General features: G+C 39.6%; 6 protein-coding genes across 6 annotated transcripts; 2 read left to right on the forward strand and 4 right to left on the reverse strand.

The window, feature by feature from the left end:
* Nucleotides 1-695: 695 nt before the first annotated feature.
* On the reverse strand, nt 696-5,036 carry LOC111601372 (importin-13). Its single transcript, XM_023317911.2, has 11 exons — nt 4,931-5,036; nt 4,523-4,760; nt 4,126-4,405; nt 3,892-4,059; nt 3,502-3,830; nt 2,757-3,435; nt 2,097-2,696; nt 1,840-2,037; nt 1,646-1,783; nt 1,026-1,585; nt 696-964 (listed from the first exon to the last, which is right to left on the reverse strand). The coding sequence occupies exons 3-11, from the start codon at nt 4,288-4,290 to the stop codon at nt 871-873; spliced, it is 2,931 nt and encodes a 976-aa protein (XP_023173679.1). The 5' UTR covers nt 4,291-4,405; nt 4,523-4,760; nt 4,931-5,036; the 3' UTR covers nt 696-870.
* Nucleotides 5,037-5,258: 222 nt separating this feature from the next.
* Nucleotides 5,259-7,609, forward strand: LOC111601373 (actin-related protein 5). The gene is made up of 2 exons (XM_023317912.2): nt 5,259-5,397; nt 5,461-7,609. The coding sequence occupies exon 2, from the start codon at nt 5,590-5,592 to the stop codon at nt 7,561-7,563; it is 1,974 nt and encodes a 657-aa protein (XP_023173680.2). The 5' UTR covers nt 5,259-5,397; nt 5,461-5,589; the 3' UTR covers nt 7,564-7,609.
* On the reverse strand, nt 7,594-8,439 carry LOC111601375 (proteasome assembly chaperone 2). The gene has a single exon (XM_023317914.2). It carries the CDS (start codon nt 8,386-8,388, stop codon nt 7,609-7,611), a length of 780 nt encoding a protein of 259 aa, XP_023173682.2. The 5' UTR covers nt 8,389-8,439; the 3' UTR covers nt 7,594-7,608.
* A 44-nt stretch (nt 8,440-8,483) lies between these two features.
* Nucleotides 8,484-10,689, forward strand: LOC111601374 (mediator of RNA polymerase II transcription subunit 17). The gene is made up of 4 exons (XM_023317913.2): nt 8,484-8,653; nt 8,715-9,453; nt 9,509-10,540; nt 10,594-10,689. Exons 1-4 carry the CDS (start codon nt 8,565-8,567, stop codon nt 10,675-10,677), a joined length of 1,944 nt encoding a protein of 647 aa, XP_023173681.1. The 5' UTR covers nt 8,484-8,564; the 3' UTR covers nt 10,678-10,689.
* A 76-nt stretch (nt 10,690-10,765) lies between these two features.
* On the reverse strand, nt 10,766-12,160 carry LOC111601326. The gene is made up of 3 exons (XM_030225767.1): nt 12,119-12,160; nt 10,952-11,275; nt 10,766-10,898 (listed from the first exon to the last, which is right to left on the reverse strand). The coding sequence occupies exons 1-3, from the start codon at nt 12,158-12,160 to the stop codon at nt 10,788-10,790; spliced, it is 477 nt and encodes a 158-aa protein (XP_030081627.1). The 3' UTR covers nt 10,766-10,787.
* Nucleotides 12,161-15,568: 3,408 nt separating this feature from the next.
* LOC111601356 (single-stranded DNA-binding protein 3) lies at nt 15,569-17,399 on the reverse strand. Its single transcript, XM_023317887.2, has one exon. The coding sequence runs from the start codon at nt 17,327-17,329 to the stop codon at nt 15,977-15,979; it is 1,353 nt and encodes a 450-aa protein (XP_023173655.2). The 5' UTR covers nt 17,330-17,399; the 3' UTR covers nt 15,569-15,976.
* Nucleotides 17,400-19,210: the final 1,811 nt, after the last annotated feature.

Here is a 19,210-nt window from a genome sequence, read left to right on the forward strand (position 1 = left end):
TACTATCTTCCATTATAAACATTATTCTCTGGAAACGGGGCGGAATACAGACTTGCACTGTTGCCGGTCGTACGTATACACACGTTAAAGCGCTGGTAACTGGTCCAGATTCTTAATAAATATAAAATACAACTATTGTATCTAGACGTCGGATTGCAAAACCTTATCAAATTTTTGCTACCACTTCCAAGTGCTGTACAGGCCAAGTAAATGAAAGGCTTCATTTAGTTATAGACACATAAATATATTATATATATAGAGATGTATTTACATATTTTTGGCATTATTGATATATATCTATATTGAAGGTTACAGAACAATAAATGAAAACAATTAAAAGTGAATAAAGCAAAAATTTGTCTAGGTTGGAAAACGGTGAAAAAATCAAAGTTTTCAATCTAAATCCACATAAAACTCATTAAGTTAAAAAGGCCTAAAACAAAAATGTATGGAATTTGTAATAAAAGGCATATAAACCGTTAACAAGAGCGTATAATTTTTGTAAATGTATAAATAAAGTTAAATTGTAAAGAAATTAAAAAAAACAGCCTTTTTCCAACACATTTGATAAACCGAAACAGGATGAATAAATGAAATATCGACGAGAATAGTCTAAATAAATTTAAAATTTCCGAACTTAGGATCAAGATAAAATATAAAATTGCAGAAAGATTCTTTAAATTAATATATGTGTTTTGTTATACCGGATTTTTTTAGACTACTCTCGCATTTTCGAGCTAAATATTTGACACCTATAAAAAAAACAACTTAATAGCAAGGAACATTTACAGAGCGTCTTAATTACAATTAACAACTAAATAGAAAAATAAAATATAAGAGTTTTGGCCACGGGTTCCAGAAACAGGGTTTTCAATTAACTGGGGATTGAAGTGGGACAAGTCCGCGCGTCTTAACGGCCAACTCCCCAAGATGTTGCTGCAGCAATCGTTTGTTGACTTTTATTCTGATAAATTAACAAAAACGAAATTAGTTTAAGGAGTTGCAACTGTTTTTATAGGACTTACTTGATAATAAGTGTTACGTAACGTGACTTCTCAGCCTCGCTAATGAGCTCAGTGGGAAAATTGGGTACGGACATAACATTCTTTAGCCAGACGGCCAGTTCGGCTGGATACTTTTTGTTAATGGACAGAAATACATCAGCAAATTTTTCAACCTGTTGTCGCGGTGTCATGTAGCCCACACAGATCATCGCAGTTTGAATAATCTGCTCCCCGGAGGCCAGCATTACGTCGGTCATGTGTGCATGATTCCTGGATTGCATTACGAATTGAGTTACAAATTGTGTACTAGCTCGGATGGGCCCATTCTCTGGCAATAACATGGCACGCTGTGCATAGTAAATTAGCCGATCGTACGCGATAGTTTTGTCCTCCAGAACCTGTGGTACCTTTTTAACAATTTGGGTCAGGCAGGCGAAAAACATTTCCATGGTATCAGATATATTTGAAAAGTTTTGCTGGGGCGTATTCTCAAAGAGTTTGAAACTATGCTGCACAAACTCCAGCAACAGCTGTTGCATCATCGGCTTGCAGTTCTCCTCCCAGAAAAAAATGATAATGGCCTGAAAAAGTGGACATATAATGTCGAATCTTTATATATTACTGATGTATTAAATGCTAACCGTTTTAGATATCTCCAGCGTGGGTGCACAGCAGCGTGTTTGAAAGCTTGCAACAATGAAATAGCACAAATCCTGCAACATGGGCTTGAAGCTGCTTCTCAAATTAACAATGGCATGTTTCAAAGCGCTACAAGCAGCCTGTGGAAATGAAGATTTAAACAATTGTAACATGTGTATAGTAGCTAAATAGGCACCTCTAGCACATCTATTTCCTCCACCCACACTTCGGCAATGCGTCGAAATATTGGCATTGTTTTTTGCATAACCAACAGTACCGGCTGCACATTGTGTACATCTTTGAGTTCATCATCCAGATCAGTGTTAAGTGACGAAAATAGTGTGGATATCATGTTGAGGCGAAAGATTGTACGTATGCGCGCTGCTGGAGTTGTCTACACAGTATATAATACATATTATATATTATCATAAATGTAATAAAGCAATTGCTTACGCTGCCTGCCTGACAAATGGTCTGCAGTTCCTCAAAGCAGGGACTGACTATGATATCCAGATATTTGGGAATCTGCTCCGGTGGTAACAAACTCATTAATTTCCCAATGCTAAACATTAAACGCACTGAATCCGAATTCTTCATGCGACCCGTTACAAGCGTTGCTTGACAAGCATCGAGCAGTGGCTCAGCAAACGGCTTCAATTGCATTTGGCAATCGCGACACAGCTCCTTGAGACCGAGCGTAGCCTGTGCCGACATAGTAGAATTGAGACCGCGCACCAGCAGATCAATGGCTGGTGGTATATAAGTGGGATTATCCATTAACCAAGAGCAATAAGATCCAATTGTCTCGAGTGCAGTGCCCAATAGTTTCTCGTTAAGTTTCTCATACGGTATCTCTGAGAGCACACGCATTAACTTGGGTATCTGGCGAGATTCCTCACCACCGAAGTGTTCGGCCACCGATTGAAACGAATATATGCACGCCTCCAGCTTAGTCCAGTGTGTGGGATGAGCCTGAAGCTCGACAATGGCCTCGTCTAACATAGCGGCTAATATCTCTAATATATAGTCGTCCAATACATCATAGCAATACATCTGCAGACGACAGGAAATATAAGTATAATTTATATATGTATAACTAGAGTTGATGCTTACAAAAGTGTCGGATATATCCTGGCGATAACAGCGAAAACATTCTAGATCATCCGAGTTCCATTTATCAATGGAACTCTCGTCGGGTTGCTCGGATTTACGAACGAGCACGGTGGTCAAATGCGCGTATAGTGGTTTTATATGCTCCCAACATTTGCGCTTCTGCTCATCGGGCATGGCAAAGACATCGCCCTGCAGCATATACCAAAATGCCAAAGCCATGGTGCTGCATGATTCTTCAACGGGGTAAATACCCGGCTTGTCTGTGCATTGCAATATCTCATGTACCATGCGACTCCATATTGCAGATAGCTCTGGATCTGTGGCCGTAATGCCGCTCAAGAATAATCCCGAATGTCGCTCTACAGCGGTCACAAACAGCATATAGATATGCACAATGATGTCTTCATTGTCATTATCACGCTTCCATTCTACTTGTGTAATATCGCACAATGAATCTAAAAACATCTTGATCAGCACCGCTGCCGTCTTCGGATAGTTGTGACAATCGGGTTGAACTATAATGCTGACCATTGCAGTGAGACAAGTCTCCGCGAGCTCATTTTCATCTGCGGACATGCAACCAACTCCCGAACGAATGCACGGCCAGTAACACTTGTTTACTATCTCCAACAATACTACACAGATGCTGACGCAAGCTTCAATCGAGTAGCCAATATTTCTACAAGAGTATTAGCGTGGGTAAGAGATCATTAAATTAATGTTCATATTTAAAATTATTTCGTACCTAATCCACACATTGACGCACTTCACTGCCCGCGTCATATTGCTGTAACCTTCGGTGTCCCATTCAGTCCCCATTTGTTGCTTCAAAAAGGTTTCAATCGTCTGCAGCACGAGCGGTACACGCTTTCCAATCTCGCCGCGCAACGTAACCCTCTTAACGGAGGTGTGAATCACCTGCGCCTCCTCCGGGATACCCAACAGCACTTCCAACATAATCCACAGCTGAGCCTCGGCGCTAACATTCGGTATACGTTGACTTTGGAACGTCTCGATCACTTCTTCAATGGCGCAGGGCCAATCTTCGAGCATGTGCACAATATAAGCACTCAACTGTGAAAGAAAGGTTGAAATTTAAAATTATGAAATTTGAATGCACAAATTATGCTCTTACCGATAGACAGAGGCGATTGAGCACTAATTTGGGGCCTGCGGCGAATTGCACAATTGTCTCCAAAATTTTTTGTTTTAACTCTTCACGATTTTCGGCAGGTACTTCGTGCCAATATTTCATCAGTTTGGAGTGCAATGTTATTGCGCCAAAAAATTGCACTTCCTGACTCTGTTATAGTAGAAATAAAATTGATTTTCTCCAGGTGTTCAATTAGATATCCACCCCCCCACTTACTTTGCCCAGTTGCATGAGCTGCCAGGCGAACTGCCAAGCCTGTGGGCTGGCCTCGGCCTTCGTCAACCATTCGTGTGTAATTGCCTGGTCCTGCGAGTTGGATTGGTAAAAGACAACTACTGCCTCTTCCAGTCGGGCAATATCAATTGTTTCCACGCTTTCCATGCTCAAATATTTCAAATTACCTGTATACCTGTATAGCCCAAGTCCCAGCAATTTAGCAACAGGACTTGGCTTTTTCAATTATTTCTATTTTGTTGCAAAAATGAGCTTCTAACGCCTAGAGATGGCCAACAATTTTAATGCATCCACAATATCGATAAGTCCAAGTGATAATAAAGTTAAACGATAATAAGAATTAACATTTGCACATAATATGCGAATATCGATTACTTACTTTCGATTTTTATTATCGGTTTCTTGCTGAATTTTTGACCAGTGCAAAAGCATTCCATTCTACAGTACTGAAGTTATTAGCTCAGGTTTTAAATTTTTTCATTGGTTTGCTTTTTTTCCAATAAAATGTTCTAACACATGGAATGCATCCAAAACATTGAAAGACCAGGTTCACACAGTTATGTAAATCGATAATTTGCAAATATCGATTACTGGCTGGACGATTTTGAATTTTTAAACTGCGAGTTTAATAATTAAATGATGACTAACCATATCTCACCGCATTCAAAACGAGTTGAAGCTGGTGACGCCAAGCATTCAAAATATTTAGACTACTACTAAGTAGTTGTATTGAGATCAAGATTTTTTTAATGAGTAAATTAAAATATCCGAGAATTTTACTACTTACTAAATTGCATTTTGATAGAGTAGAATAAACACTAAAATTGTCATTTATTGAAGTTTGAGGTGAGGACTACCCACAATTTCATGAGTAGACCCCACATCAGCCAAATCCATAGTAATAAGCCAAATCAAAGTAATATTCTATTATAAATATGAATGTTAGCCACTAGCTAATTTTATATTGATTTCAGATTACGATTGATCGTTTGTTCATTTATTTCCAAAGATTTTTTTAAATTGCTTCGTTCCTTTTATTTTTTAAGTTTTGTTCTGAGTTACCGGTTAGTTAAAATAGTTAGTTCGCTTTATAAAGCAAAACAATGTTTAAAAAAATTCGTTTTTGTGTATAGACAAAATGTGTTTTCATTTTGTTGTCTGCCACAATTTCATGAATAACAACTAAACAACTTATCTGATTGTCAAATGTGTGATCGACTGCTTTTTATTTCTTGATGTGGCAATATTCTTAATGTAATATACTACTTCTTTTCGCTTTTCGTCAACGGTGGATTTATAACAACGGTTACATTTCAGGGTTGCTATTTAGTGAGTTAAAGTGTTGTAAAACGAAGAAATAATATCATTCTGAACACCTACACTCCGCATTGACCGTAAACAAACTCACTGTAAACAAAATTTGCAAATTAATAAAGAAGACGTAAGATGGCAATACCCAAGCGCTTGCTGATAATTGACAACGGATCTTATGAATGCCGTGTTGGATGGCATAATAGCAAGAAACCGGACTTGCGATTTCGCAATGTACTTACCAAGCCGCGGAAAGATCGGAAAAAGGATAGCAACCAGTTGCCGGATTCTTCTGCTACTCCTGCAACAATCGTTGACGAACTGAAAGCTAATGCAGAAATCCAAATTGGAAATGATATAACAAACATTGAAGCAGTGCGAGCTCATCTCAAGTCACCCTTTGAGCGCAACGTGGTCACCAATTGGAATCATCAGGAGCAAATCTTTGACTACATCTTCAGTAAAATGGGCTTTGATGGGGAGACGAGCATTGACCATCCCATTGTCTTAACCGAAGCGTTGGCTAATCCCAATTCGTGTCGCCGCCAAATGACCGAATTGCTCTTTGAATGTTACAATGTGCCGGCGCTTTCTTATGGCATCGATGCACTCTACAGCTGGCATCACCATCAACAACAACATAAATCTGTTTCAGATGCACTTATTATATCCTTTGGATATAACACGACACATGTGATTCCCGTTCTAGCAGGCAAGATGCAGCTGCAACATGTTCGTCGCTTAAACGTGGGTGGATTTCACATAAATAATTATTTATTTCGTCTGATGCAAATGAAGTATCCAGTGCATCTAAATGCCATCTCAAGTCGCATCGAAAAACTGGTCCATGACCATTGTCACATTGCAAAGGACTACAGGGATGAACTGCTAAAGTGGGCTCAATTGGACTACTACGAGGCGCACATTATGAAAATTCAATTGCCCTACAATCAGGTAACAGCGACCAATGCACTGCTCACAGCAGAGCAAAAGCAGGAAAAACGCCGAGAGCTTGCGTTGCGACTGCTGGACATTAAGAATCGTCGAGAACGTGAAAAGTTACAGGAAGATGAGGATTATTTGCTGGTGCTGCGTAAGCTAAGGCAGCTCCATGAACAACAGAAATTGCAGAAATTTGAACGTGCGTTGCAACAGCAGCAAGTTGCTAACCTGGAGGAACTGGACAAGCTAATCGGCACGATAACAGCGCGCATTAAGCGTGTAAAGGAACGCGCCACTGCTCAACCGAAGCCCAGTAAACAGCAAGATAAGCTAGACAAACTTCCCAAACCGCCAGAGGGTGTATCGCAATCGCAATGGCTGGCGGATCTGCGTGAGAAACGGGATCAGCTGCAGCAACGAAAACAGGCTCGCCAGCAACAGCGACAAGAGCAGGCTAAGCGTCATACGCATGCTGCACAGGAGCGAATGAGGATCATCTCAACACTCGCCCGCAGTGAAAAACGGCGCAAGGCAAACGGCGGAGATGAGGAAGACGATGGCTTTGGCATGAACGATAACGATTGGGATGTATACAAACGAATCAATCGGTACAACGACGACAGCGACTCCGATGCGGAAAATGAACGGATGCTTGAGTATGAGAAGATCTTGCAGCATTACGATGCCAACTTTGATGATGGAAGCAACAATGCGGCCATGCAAGCACTTATTGCGGCCGAGAACTATCAGCTCCATTTCGGAGTCGAGGCTATACGCGTGCCGGAGATACTATTTCAGCCAAGCATGATTGGTTGCTCGGAAGCGGGTCTCGCCGAACTGATTGCGTTTGTGTTGAAATTTTTCACAGGCGAGGAGCAGCAGCGCCTGGTTGATCACGTCTACCTAACGGGCAGCTGTGCACAATTTCGTGGCTTGAAGGAAAGACTGGCTAAGGAAATGCTTGAGCTGCGTCCATTTCAGTCCAGCTTTGCCATCTATGAATCTAACGATCCTGTGTTAAGCGCCTGGCTGGGCGCCTGCTTACAGGCGAATGGAAAGAGATTCAGTGAGTCTTTAACCACAAAACATCTTTACCAAGAGCATGGCAGCGAGTACTTTAGGGAGCACAGTGCGAGCAATATCTTTTATCCTACACCAAAAGATTAGATTTTATTATTTATAACGACCATCCAATTAAATGATATTTCATAATTAAAATAATAGTTCGGTTACTTCGTTCCCGAACAACAAATTCCAGGACTTGGGTACGGTTAACTTGAAGCTTCCGTCGCCGCCATCATGTAACTGCAAAAAATCTTCGCAAAGCTCATTCAACTCGCGCACAATCAGTGACGCATCCGTAGAATTATCGCCCTCGAGTAAATAGCGGAAGAGCAGCATGACCGGCACCTGTTTCTCCTTAAATGCTTGGAATAACTGCAAGGCATTACCTCCGCCAAATATATGTTCGCCAGTGTGCTCCTTCCACTTCACCAGCGACGTCTTACCATCCAGCTGTGCGGCATGTGCTGCCTTAAAGTTATCACTGGCACGGTAAGCCCATGGTGAATCATCAATAAAACGTCGCTCGAAGCCAAAGCTGCCGCTCAATATGATAACACGACGTGCAGCTTGAAGCAGTTCCACTAAATTAATTTGGAAAGTTTTTGTGTGTCGTGCAATGAGTGGTGTACGGAATTGTATAACCAGCAGCTTATCCTCGACTGATTCATACAACTCACACGATGAGACAAATTCATTTGGTTCGTGCTGGTATGCTGACGGCCCATAGACAGGGATCAAAGCTGAATGAGATAGGTTACCAATGCGTTTCAACTTCTTCGATGCAATCAACAGGTCGCAGGCTAATTGCGCTGCATTGCCCACACAGATGCTAGGTATGATCACGGTGTAATTTGCCACATCTAGCTTTGTTGCTTTGTTTTTAAGATACAGCATTTTGCTAAAGTTGTATTCTGCGGCTTGCTCCATAATATTGAAATTCAACAAAAATATGAAAGTAATGTTTCTGTGTTGTAAAGTGACAGCATATGCTATCGATACTTTTAAGTTGTTAAACTGTCGCTAATAATGCAACCCTGCTCGCTTACTATTTGTGTTTTTTTTTGTGCAAATGCCCGGCTCTTGGAGATTTGACGAATTGAAACATGTCAAACTCGGTTAATATATCCGTGGAGACAACGTGCGAGAACCAAATACGTGAGATCGCCTACGATGGCACTGAATTATACCAAGCGTGAGCTACCGAAACAAACAATATTGTATGCACTTCTTTTTCTCAACAAGTTGCTTCACAGGCCGCCGACGCTCTCAGAGAGTCTAGCAAAGTGCGCGGCTCGCATAGACTTTAGCAAGACGTCGTTGGATGATCTAAAGAAAGAGGAAAAATCAGCTGCAGCAGCAACTGAAGATGACAAAGATGCCAACCAATTTCAGGAGAGCCTTTGGCCTTGGGATGCAGTACGTAATAAGCTGAAGGATGCGTACACAGAAATCTGTGTGCTATCCGATGTGATATCGATTGCCAAGGATAAGCGTTACCTAGTGCTGGATCCACTGTTGGAGGATGGCGATGATACCAAGCCCATTGTACAAGTGTACAGTCGCAAAAAGGCCATTTCACAGGCTGCTCAGGTTCTATTGAGTGGGGCCGAGCGGCTACGCAATGCGCACAGTGAACAGCGTAGTCGCAACGTATCGGACTTTCATATAGAGCTGCTGCGTCTGCGACAAAATTGGCGTTTGAAAAAGGTCTCCAATGGAGCGATCATTGGCGATCTTAGCTATCGCACAGCGGGCTCCAAGTTCGGCATGAGTGGCACTTTTGAGGTGACTAAGGCGGAGGAAGCATTGGACGACGATGGTGCCGGCAACAGTGCAAATGCTTCCTCTGGTGCAAGTAACAGCAGCACGAACAATGGCATGCAGTTGAAGGCAAGCTCAGCGCTGCGAGTAATTGTTCCCGCCGAGCTGCAGGGCGTAGCATACATTAAGGTCATCACACAAAAGGATCAGGAAGATCTATGCACGGCGCAGGTAACACACACTAACGTTTAACTAATCTAATACTTACTCTAAATCTTTGCCTTAGGTAAATTTAATGGGACATGGACCCAATATAACTGCCCAGGTGGGGGTTTGGCAAAAGACATTGGAGTTCGCACAGAATGTGCTGTTTTGCAAGGAACTGTTTGCTCAGCTGGCACGCGAGGCCATTCAGTTGCAGGCGCCAATACCCCATGTAGTTATTGGCAATCAGATTCGTGCAACACTGCTGCCCAATATTCAGTTAATCATCTCACTATGTCACTCGACTAGCTTCGATTCCAGTCAGCCGGCGCCAATTAATGATCACGATCATGTGCTGGAACACTCGCTACACCAGCTCTTGCGAGAGGTGCACTTCAAGAACTCACATCATCCATTTCCGCATCCGGCCAGCGCACCGCTAGGACCTAGCAAGAAGCGCATGATTGCGGGACCAACAGCGGCGGATCGGGAGGCACTTCTGGACATGACCAAGACGCAGACAATACTAGAGCAAATTATTGCACAAGCGCAGCATATCTTCATGCGTAAGCGCACTCAATATGTGCTGGATACGCTGGCGCGTGATGTGAAGGATCCTCAAATTGTATCACATTGGAATGCTATGAACAGCCCGACAATGTCCTGTGTTAAGATCAATATTGTGACGCATGGTTATGACGCCATTGGGCGAACTTCGCTGGTTATACATGTAAAAGAGCGCTCGTTGAAGTGCATCTGCCGCGATGGACGAGTCATGAGACTTTCGTATGAACCACAAGAGCTGCGAGATCTCATACTTTGCCAAATTAATTCCCATCAGATCAGCTGCTTAGTGAGTTTGGCTCGCTACATGGCCTGGACAGTGCTTTCGAATAGCAATCATTTAGGTATTGGCAAGGTAGAACCACTTGGCAATGCCAGCTCCTGTTTGCTAGGCTCTCCCAACAGCGATCGCATGATTGCCGTTCAAATACGCTGCGATCCGCAAATTGATGTCAAGGTATATATAGCGCGTAGTCCGCGTCCAGACTTTTTCCCCAGTCCATTGGTGCCAGAGAAGTTCTGGGAGAATCTGGGCGGCAATTTCAAAGAGGTAAATGGAAAACTGTACAAATTATTCATTTTCTAATAACGTCCCAATTACAGGTGCGTTTTGACAAAATCGAAGGAAAGAGTTTTTTGAATAAAATGGAATTTCTGATGGCATCGCTGACCAGCAACACCGCATGAATATGCGCAAATTTTAGTTAACTAACATATTATTTATAATTATTGAAGAAGTTATTTAAGTAAGCATACAGTATGTACAAAAAACCAGGCTCTCGATTAAAGAACGCAGCTTAGCGCTGTATGTTATAAACCGCAAAGCTGTTTAGGTGCTGCCCCTGCTGCTGCGGCTGCAGCATGCTAAACGTATCCTCGAGGCTGATCACATTCGCACGATTTGTGCTCTGTAATGGGAATGTCTCAAATATATGACTTATTTTACCAAAGTTCAACTCACCCAACGCTCTAGATCGCAAAAGTTAATATCGTAATGTTGATTAGTAGCAGTGAAAACTGGTCCCAGCATCGATGCTGGCCTCGCCACGCGCAAATACAAACCACGATTCGTGGAGAAGAGCACTGGGACACGTCTTGCGGGCGCTGAGCCGGCAATGAAGCCGGAGCCTGTTACTTGCCGATAGGTTTGGCAATTAGGTAGCACTGTAGTTGACTCTTCATGTGAATTGACATCTGGAGCAGCAGCGGCAGCCACGTTGCGGGCACATCCCAGGCAACTGTAAAAACAGGACGCCACTTTGCCGCATTGACTTCGTCTCAATGGCTAGCAGACGTTTTGCGTTCAATAATATGCCTATTTGATATAAAAATGCATATTTATTGATTTTAATGACACGCAGGCGACGTTATCAACTCCAAGTCTGCCCGGACAGTGGTAAGCCAACGCAATTAACTCCCTTGCACATTTGTGTGGGCCAACAAGCATACGCTCGGTTGCCTCGGCAATCGACTCTCAATTAAATTGAAATGTGCATATTAGAGTTGTCAGCTCTAGTTCAATTTGATGAACAAGTTCAAGTTTGTATTTCCGAACAGTGGAACATAGCGTTAGTTCATTACTCGACCCTTGAATAATACCTTACAACTGGATAGAGGCTAGAGACTCAAGCCATGATTCCAGCACAGACGCTGACTAAGCACTGGGCTAGATGCCATGATTAGAAGGTCATGGAGTAGACACAAGCTATGGAAGTGTGGCTCGGCTCGTCGTGGCCTAATAAATTCAATTCATATTCAGATTGTGTGCATTTTTTAACAGCATATTACATGAATGATTAAACCTAACGATTTGTTCATAGTTTATCGTTTATAAACTACTATACATATACATAGTTCAGTTTACATGAGTAAATCACTGATTAGTTCAGTATTATTTTTAATGAGCCGTTGAATCGAACTTGGCTTGAACTATCCAACACAGCTCTAGTCCATATACATACATATATGTACTTAGCCGAGTTGTGCGTGTATCACGATAATTTCGTATGTGGTCTGTCTCGGCTGTGGCCCATTTAAATCCACGCATTACGATACAACATTATGAAAGGAAACATCAGCAATAATTAAGAGATCATTACATACTGATGAAGATATTACCCATCTCTACCGCTCCAAATTTATATGTCCTATACTTTCGATTATGTGGCATTTTGTAGGTATATAAAAGCAGTTGAAATTCAGCAAGCTATAAAAAATATCCAATAGTTAGGGAAATTTGGAAAATTTAATTACGATTCTGAATAAACATATTTAAAAATAATTTTCAAATTTAATCAAACTTAATAGTTCGTTATAATAAATTATATAATAATAAAATATAAATTTTGAATGTCAAATAAAAAAACCAAAAAAAATAGAAAAATATTTGATAAAAAGTAAAAGAATTGCTTTTAAACAAACATTCCATTAAAAATAATATTTGTTTTAATTTAATTGAATAAGCATAATGTTGGTATTATTACAATTTTTAATAAACACTTTAAATAATACAAAAATAAAGACAAATTTTTATTTATACAATTCTTTCATAGATGCGATACATAAAATAAAAATAAAATCATTTTTTAGGTATTTACTTTTAATATAATAACAAATCAATAAAACAATTGTAAATATAAACTTGGTATTCCACATCCACAGTGATCCGAGCTCTAAGACTATGAAACATTGTTGTTTCAATTTGAGGGTACAGATAATAAATATTCCAAATATTTCAATATTCAATTGAAGCTTCAATGCAAATGAGCATTGCACATCGTGAACGAGTATAAACAAGTAAAACTATTCTGATCGGCAGTGCCCAACTATGGTATACCTGCACAGAGCCCTAGTTTCATCCATTTTAGCCTTCTTTACACAAATTGACATCCACACTGAAGGCCGTGAACTGAGCAGCTTATACAGCAACTGCACTTGGACTGCAATCTATTACTGCATTAGTTTGGTTCTATATTGCTTCGGTATCAGTGTAACTTAGTGAAATTTTCAAAATTAAATAGGTTTTTGGGGAATGTCACAAACATCTTCATAATAATTTGGTCTTTAATAAGGGAAGACGACTAAATATATTGAATAAATAAAGACGGGCATGGCAAAATGGAATCAATTCGTCGTTATCGGCTCTGCCACGCCTTGTTTTCACGTTCAGGTTATAACAATTTCTTACAATAAGTGGTATACAAAAGTTATACTATAGCCGGTTTTAATTCAAATTACATAAATTAAAAAACACATTTTTTACTTTTTACAAATATTGTTTTAAAACTTTATTTCATTTTATATTATATTGTTGTTTCTTGTTTTTTTTTTGTGTTGTGTACTTGTAAATTGTATAATTAACACTAAAATACTTATTTAAACATTATTTTTCTTTTATATGCAATCGAGCTTTTTTTCTTTTTTTCTGGGCTTTTTGCAACTCTCGCTGGGTTGCTGTTTTTTGTTTGTTATATATATATTTTGTTTGTCGCTGTTTTGTTTACTAAACATATATTCATATAGATCCAGCATATTGAAACGCTTAAAATGAAAGCGTTTGCAGTTAATAAAGTTATCTTAAATACTATTTAAGTGTTGCTGTTCCATCAATTCAATGATAATTCAATATTTATAAATATATTCATATATATGTATATATATATATATATATATATATATATATATATATATATATATATATATATATATTTATTTATTTATTATATATATATATATATATATATATATATATATATATATTTATTTATTTATTATATATATATATATATATATATATATATATATATATATATATATATATATATATATATATATATATATTTTATCTACATATATTTCAAATTCCGACACATTAAACATATACATACAATATTTAAAATAGATTTTGTCGTACTTCTTTTTTAAATATTATTTATGAAATTGATTTTGGGATTTGTGTTTATAATGCATAGAATTTCATTTTGATTTGTTTTTTTTGTTACATTTTTTAGTTAATTTTTTTTTATAATTTTTTACCCTTATAAATTAGTTTTCAAATCTAAATTCTACGCTTTTCTTGGTTTTTCAATATTTTTCTTCTTCTCATTAATGTGAATGACGTATATATTTAATTCATATATATATATGTATATATAAATTTATCTTTATGCAGCCAACATTAACTAACTTTTGTACAGCTTTAATTCTTTTATGTGATATTTGCCAAGTAAACTTTTTATAGGTTAGGTTTGCTATATATATGTTGCCTGCTGCCTTTAAGTAATAGTTAATTAATTATTAATATATATATATATATATATATATATATATATATATATATATATATATATATATATATATATATATATATATATATATATATATATATATATATTGTATTATTATATATGTATATTTATTTAATTCGCTGCCTTAATGCCACAATGTCGACATCGTTGAACTTTCTTTTTTGCTTTTTGTTTAGAAATCGAAACAAGTGCACGCAAATGTAATCCAAAATAATATAAATATTGCTCGATTCGCCAGGATTGGCAGTTAAAGGAACTTAATAATATACAATAAAATGACATAATTTAATTTACAGACTGAAGTTTGGCATGATTAAAGGAGCTTACATGGACACACTTAAAACAAATTAGAAATCAAAAAGAAAATAAAATTGACGACGACGACGACGACAATGTGCGAACTTTACAATTTGTTTTAAAATTCAAAACAAAATACAGAACAAATAAAATCGTGCATTTTGAGAGAATAGCACACAAACATTGACACATATACATACAAACAAACTTGTGTGCATGTGTGCTGAAGGCTCTGCATATACATATTTAATAATGCTAACTATGCTCCTTATCATATTATAAATATTTACTCTTCACTTACTTTTTTGCAACTTCAACTTTGAAGCTTTTTTCTATTTTCTTATGTTGCGCCTTTAAGACTCGTTTAACAAAAAACCTTGTTGCCATCTCAATTTCTACAATACAATATTATTTAATATGCATATACTTAGTGTAAGTATATTAAAAAATCACACAAACAGAAAATGTACATAGATGGTGTAGCTGTTAAAGTTTTCATTGATTTCTTGTTTATTTTTTTGTTTTTGTTTTTTTTTTTTTTTTTGTATTTTTGACTTCTGTTAATATTGCAAAGCGCAAGTAAAATTTTTAAATCGCTAAAATTAGTAGACAGATTTTGTGTGAGAGTGTGATTGTATATGTGGGGGCTACAGTTTTGACTTGTTGCAACTAAACTAATCAGAAGACTTGCTAAACATATTGTAGTTGTTGCATTTAACAGTAAATTTTAAGTATATTTGCGTTTTTACTGCTGTTCTTTTTGTAACTTTTTTCGATCTCTGGCTCTCACCGTGCCTAGCTGTAATCAACTGGCGTTGCCAGCTGGTCGCATTTGTTTACTGATTCGAACCGGTTCAACTAGCATTTGAATTTGAATGTAAGTTGGAATATGGTATTTTGCTGTTGTTTTGTTTTGCTTATTATTAGCTGTTCGGTTTACAATTTTACATATTTTCGTTTTCGTTTTTTTTCTTGTAATTTTTTTCTTTTTTCTAAACTATTACATATAATAATTACTTTAATTTACTTTACTTTATGCTTATGTACCAAGGATTTTCACTACCGTGTGTTTAGAAATTGAGTTCTTTTGCAAAATGCGCGCCACTGGGCACAGTCGGATTGCCAGATTGGTTGCTGTTGTTGTTGTGGTTGTTGCTGCTGGCGCCGCTTAGCAAATTGGAAGCAGCTGCACCAAGCGCCGCTGCCGCTATGGATGCAGCCGTTGAGCTGCTTGTTACTCTTCCTCCAGTTCCTCCATTGCTGTTTGACGCGGCTGCAGCAACGACAGCTGCTACTGCAGCTGCCACATTATTGAGATGTTGCTGATGCTGCTGCTGCTGCTGTTGTTGATGCTGTTGGTGATGATGCTGATGATGATGTTGTTATGGCATGAAGTAGTCCGGATGATCTGTATCTTTCTCAAATCGTTTGGCCTCTTCGTGCATGCTCTCTTTGATCTTGAGTATGGCCGCCGATTCGGTTTGATCATTTTCGCCAGGTCCACCGAAGCCGCCCAAATTATAATCCCCCATGCCGCTTCCGGAGTCTTCGCGCGGCGTGCCTGGACCACCGTTAGCTGGAGAGTTCTTCATGCCGTCCAGGCCAGTTCCGTCTGGTCCGCCGCCGCCGCCATTAAGTACGGGGCCCATCGAGTTGGGACCTCCACCCATAGGGCCCATACCACCAGGTCCGCCGCCGCCACCACCACCATCAGGGCCGCCGCCCATAGGGAATTCTGGTTTCATTAATGAGTACATGCTATCGCCAGGACCGCCGACGGGGCCGCCTTGCGTGTTATCCTGCGGCGAGGGCATGATGGGCGTGCCGGGACCAGGCGGACCATTCGAACCAGGTCCGGGTCCATAATTACCCGGCGACGATGAAGAGTACGCATTCATGGGCGCTGATGCATTTGGCTGCCATTGAGGCGGTCTTCCGCCACCGCCACCCATCCCCATTGGCGGCATGCCGCCGGGTCCGCCTGGCGCCGGGCCACGCATACCGCCCGGTCCACCATATCCCATAGGTCCCATGCCTGGGCCACGTGGCGGATTCATGCGCGGATTCATTGGACCCATGCCGCCTCCCGGTCCAGGCCGCGTTGGATCCATGCTATTAGGCATCATGGGCTGTCCGGGTGGGCCATTGAATTCATTGCCCATGCCCTGCATGCGCACACCAGGTCGTGGTCCGCCCGGATAACGCGGTCCACCCATAAATGGAGGCTGACCCGGCATCATCTGCGAAGGCGGCGGCTGTGGACTCGAGGCGTGCGTTGGCGGCGACGGCCGCATTGTCGTATTTGGGAAAAAGTTGGGACCCATCGGTCCGCCAGGTCCCATTGGGCCACCATCACCGCCCGGCGGCATCTGGCCGAGTGGACTGGGCGCTGGGCCACCAGCATTGTGGGGTCCTCCGGGACCGATTCCATTCACACCATAACCGGAGCTAACAAAGCCATAATCATGGAAAGCTTTCGCCTCCGAGCTATGATCGCATTGATCACGACGCTCCGGTGCCGCACAGTACAGATCCCAGAAAACGCACCACCAGGTGTGCAGAAATCCCGGTGGTTCACCAAGTGTTATGTTCTTCTCCCATCGGATCTCTGAGAGGAATGTCTGTGCCGCCTTTTGGGCGCCCACGTGCAGCAGATATTCGTACACATAGAGCGCCAATTTCTCTCTGGCCTGCGCATCAGACGGCACGGCGGATGTCTTCGATTTACCGTACATTCTGTTATTCTGTTTTGTTGTTGTGATGTTATTTTCTTTTTCTTTCGAGTTTGTTCTGCTTCGATTAATGTTGTTGTTCACTATTGTGCTCTAACTTCCACTTCCACTTCCACTTTATTTAGATTTTGTTTTATTTAATGTTACTTTTTTGTGAGCGGCTCCTCTGCTGCTTCCAACGGCTGTTGCGCGCTCGATTCGGTTGCTTTCGTTGCTATTCTATGCTCTTCTTATTTTGCTTATGCCGTTTTATTGCTGTTGCTATTGTAAGTGTTATTGTTGTTGCTGCTGCTGTTGTTGTTGTTGTTATTTTATAATTGGCGCTCAGATCTCGCGCTGCTCACGCAGCCGTTCTCTGCCGCTCTATTGCTTCCACCATTTTTATATTTTATTGTTTTTATGTTCGTTTTAACGTTTGTTCGAAAGTAGCAGAAATTAAAAAATCACTTTGTGCCTTCTATACTGAGTTTTACAATAAACTTTTAGCGCGCTACCTTGAATTGTTGCCTCTGCTTGCTGTCGCCACTTCTTCGTTTTACCGTTTATTTTTCTTTATTTTTTCAGGTATTTTGCCTGATTGTTGCTGCTTCTTCTTGCACAACCACTGAAAGCAGAAAAAAAAAATATATAAGCAAAGAGAGCAAAATGAGCGAGTGTGCGTTTATATGTGTGTTTGCAAAAACTGTATGTGTGAGTGAGAGTTTGGCTGCGGCTTGAGCGCGCGTGTGTGAGAGAGGGAGCGCGCGCATTGTCGACAAAACGGCACAAGTGCTACAGTGTTACCTAAAAAATATGTTACACGTGCCAACTATTAACAGTGCATTCAATTAAATTTTTCTAGTTCTTTATTTTAATCACTAGCAAATAAAACAACTAAGTCAACTAATTTATATTAGGCATTTTCAACATATTTGGTAATTGCGAAGTATTAAATTGCTAGACTAGGTCTGCACTGACTTATAGCGTAGACTTTCAGTGCGTCGTTCACTCATGTGTGTTCCCCTCTATTTGCTCACCAGGTGAGTGAGTGAGTGAGTGATGCTCAGTTTGTATGTTGAAAAAGGCAAGGAACAGAACAACTAGCTTGGCGGCGTAATCTGCTTCTGTTGCCGCGCGCTGACTGTCAAAAGCTTATATTCAAATCAAATTTCGTGTACAACGTTCTGTACAGTGACAGTGGGAGCACACTGACACAAACAGCGACCGTGTTGATAAGGCCCTCTCAACCGGGGGTATGGGGACAGGTGTATTGCGATTTTACAACTGGGCAGGACAGTCAATATAGATAGAACTTCGTCAAAGCGGCGATCTGATAGGCAAAATCTTTTAGCTTCAATTTTGAAAATTCTGCTCTACTTGTGAATTGATAAATTGACCTTTTTCGAAAGCTTTACTAACAGCAATATGTTTAATAATTATTCATATACTGAATTGGAATACCTTATCTAATCTAATTTATATATGAACATTTTTAAGGAATGCCTTTAGTTGCATTTTAGTAATTTGCATTTTGAAAAAGTAATAAGCTTTTAAATTATTTCAATTGTGAGGTGTACTTCTAAATATTAAATCTATCTAGCTGGATATTATTTTCTAAATATTTTAATAAGTAGAAGTTCCTGCTGTATCTTTTTAAAACAATGACAGCCAATAATATAAAAAATATTCTATTCAAATTAAAAGTATATATAAAAGCTTCTTCATTCAGTAGATTTAGATTTGATTATTTTTTAGCTTTATCCAGTTTTATTGTAATTTACATAATTAAATTTTATGTAAATTATATATAGGTCAGATGCACTGTACTAACAGAACAAATAAAAACATCGTTTTTAGTATCATATTATTTCATATAAAAGTTACGTTTAAATATTGTATATCAAA

This window comes from Drosophila hydei, unplaced genomic scaffold (genome assembly GCF_003285905.1).
Source record: "Drosophila hydei strain 15085-1641.00,03,60 unplaced genomic scaffold, DhydRS2 tig00008139-arrow-pilon, whole genome shotgun sequence".
Taxonomy (NCBI): Eukaryota; Metazoa; Arthropoda; class Insecta; order Diptera; family Drosophilidae; genus Drosophila; species Drosophila hydei.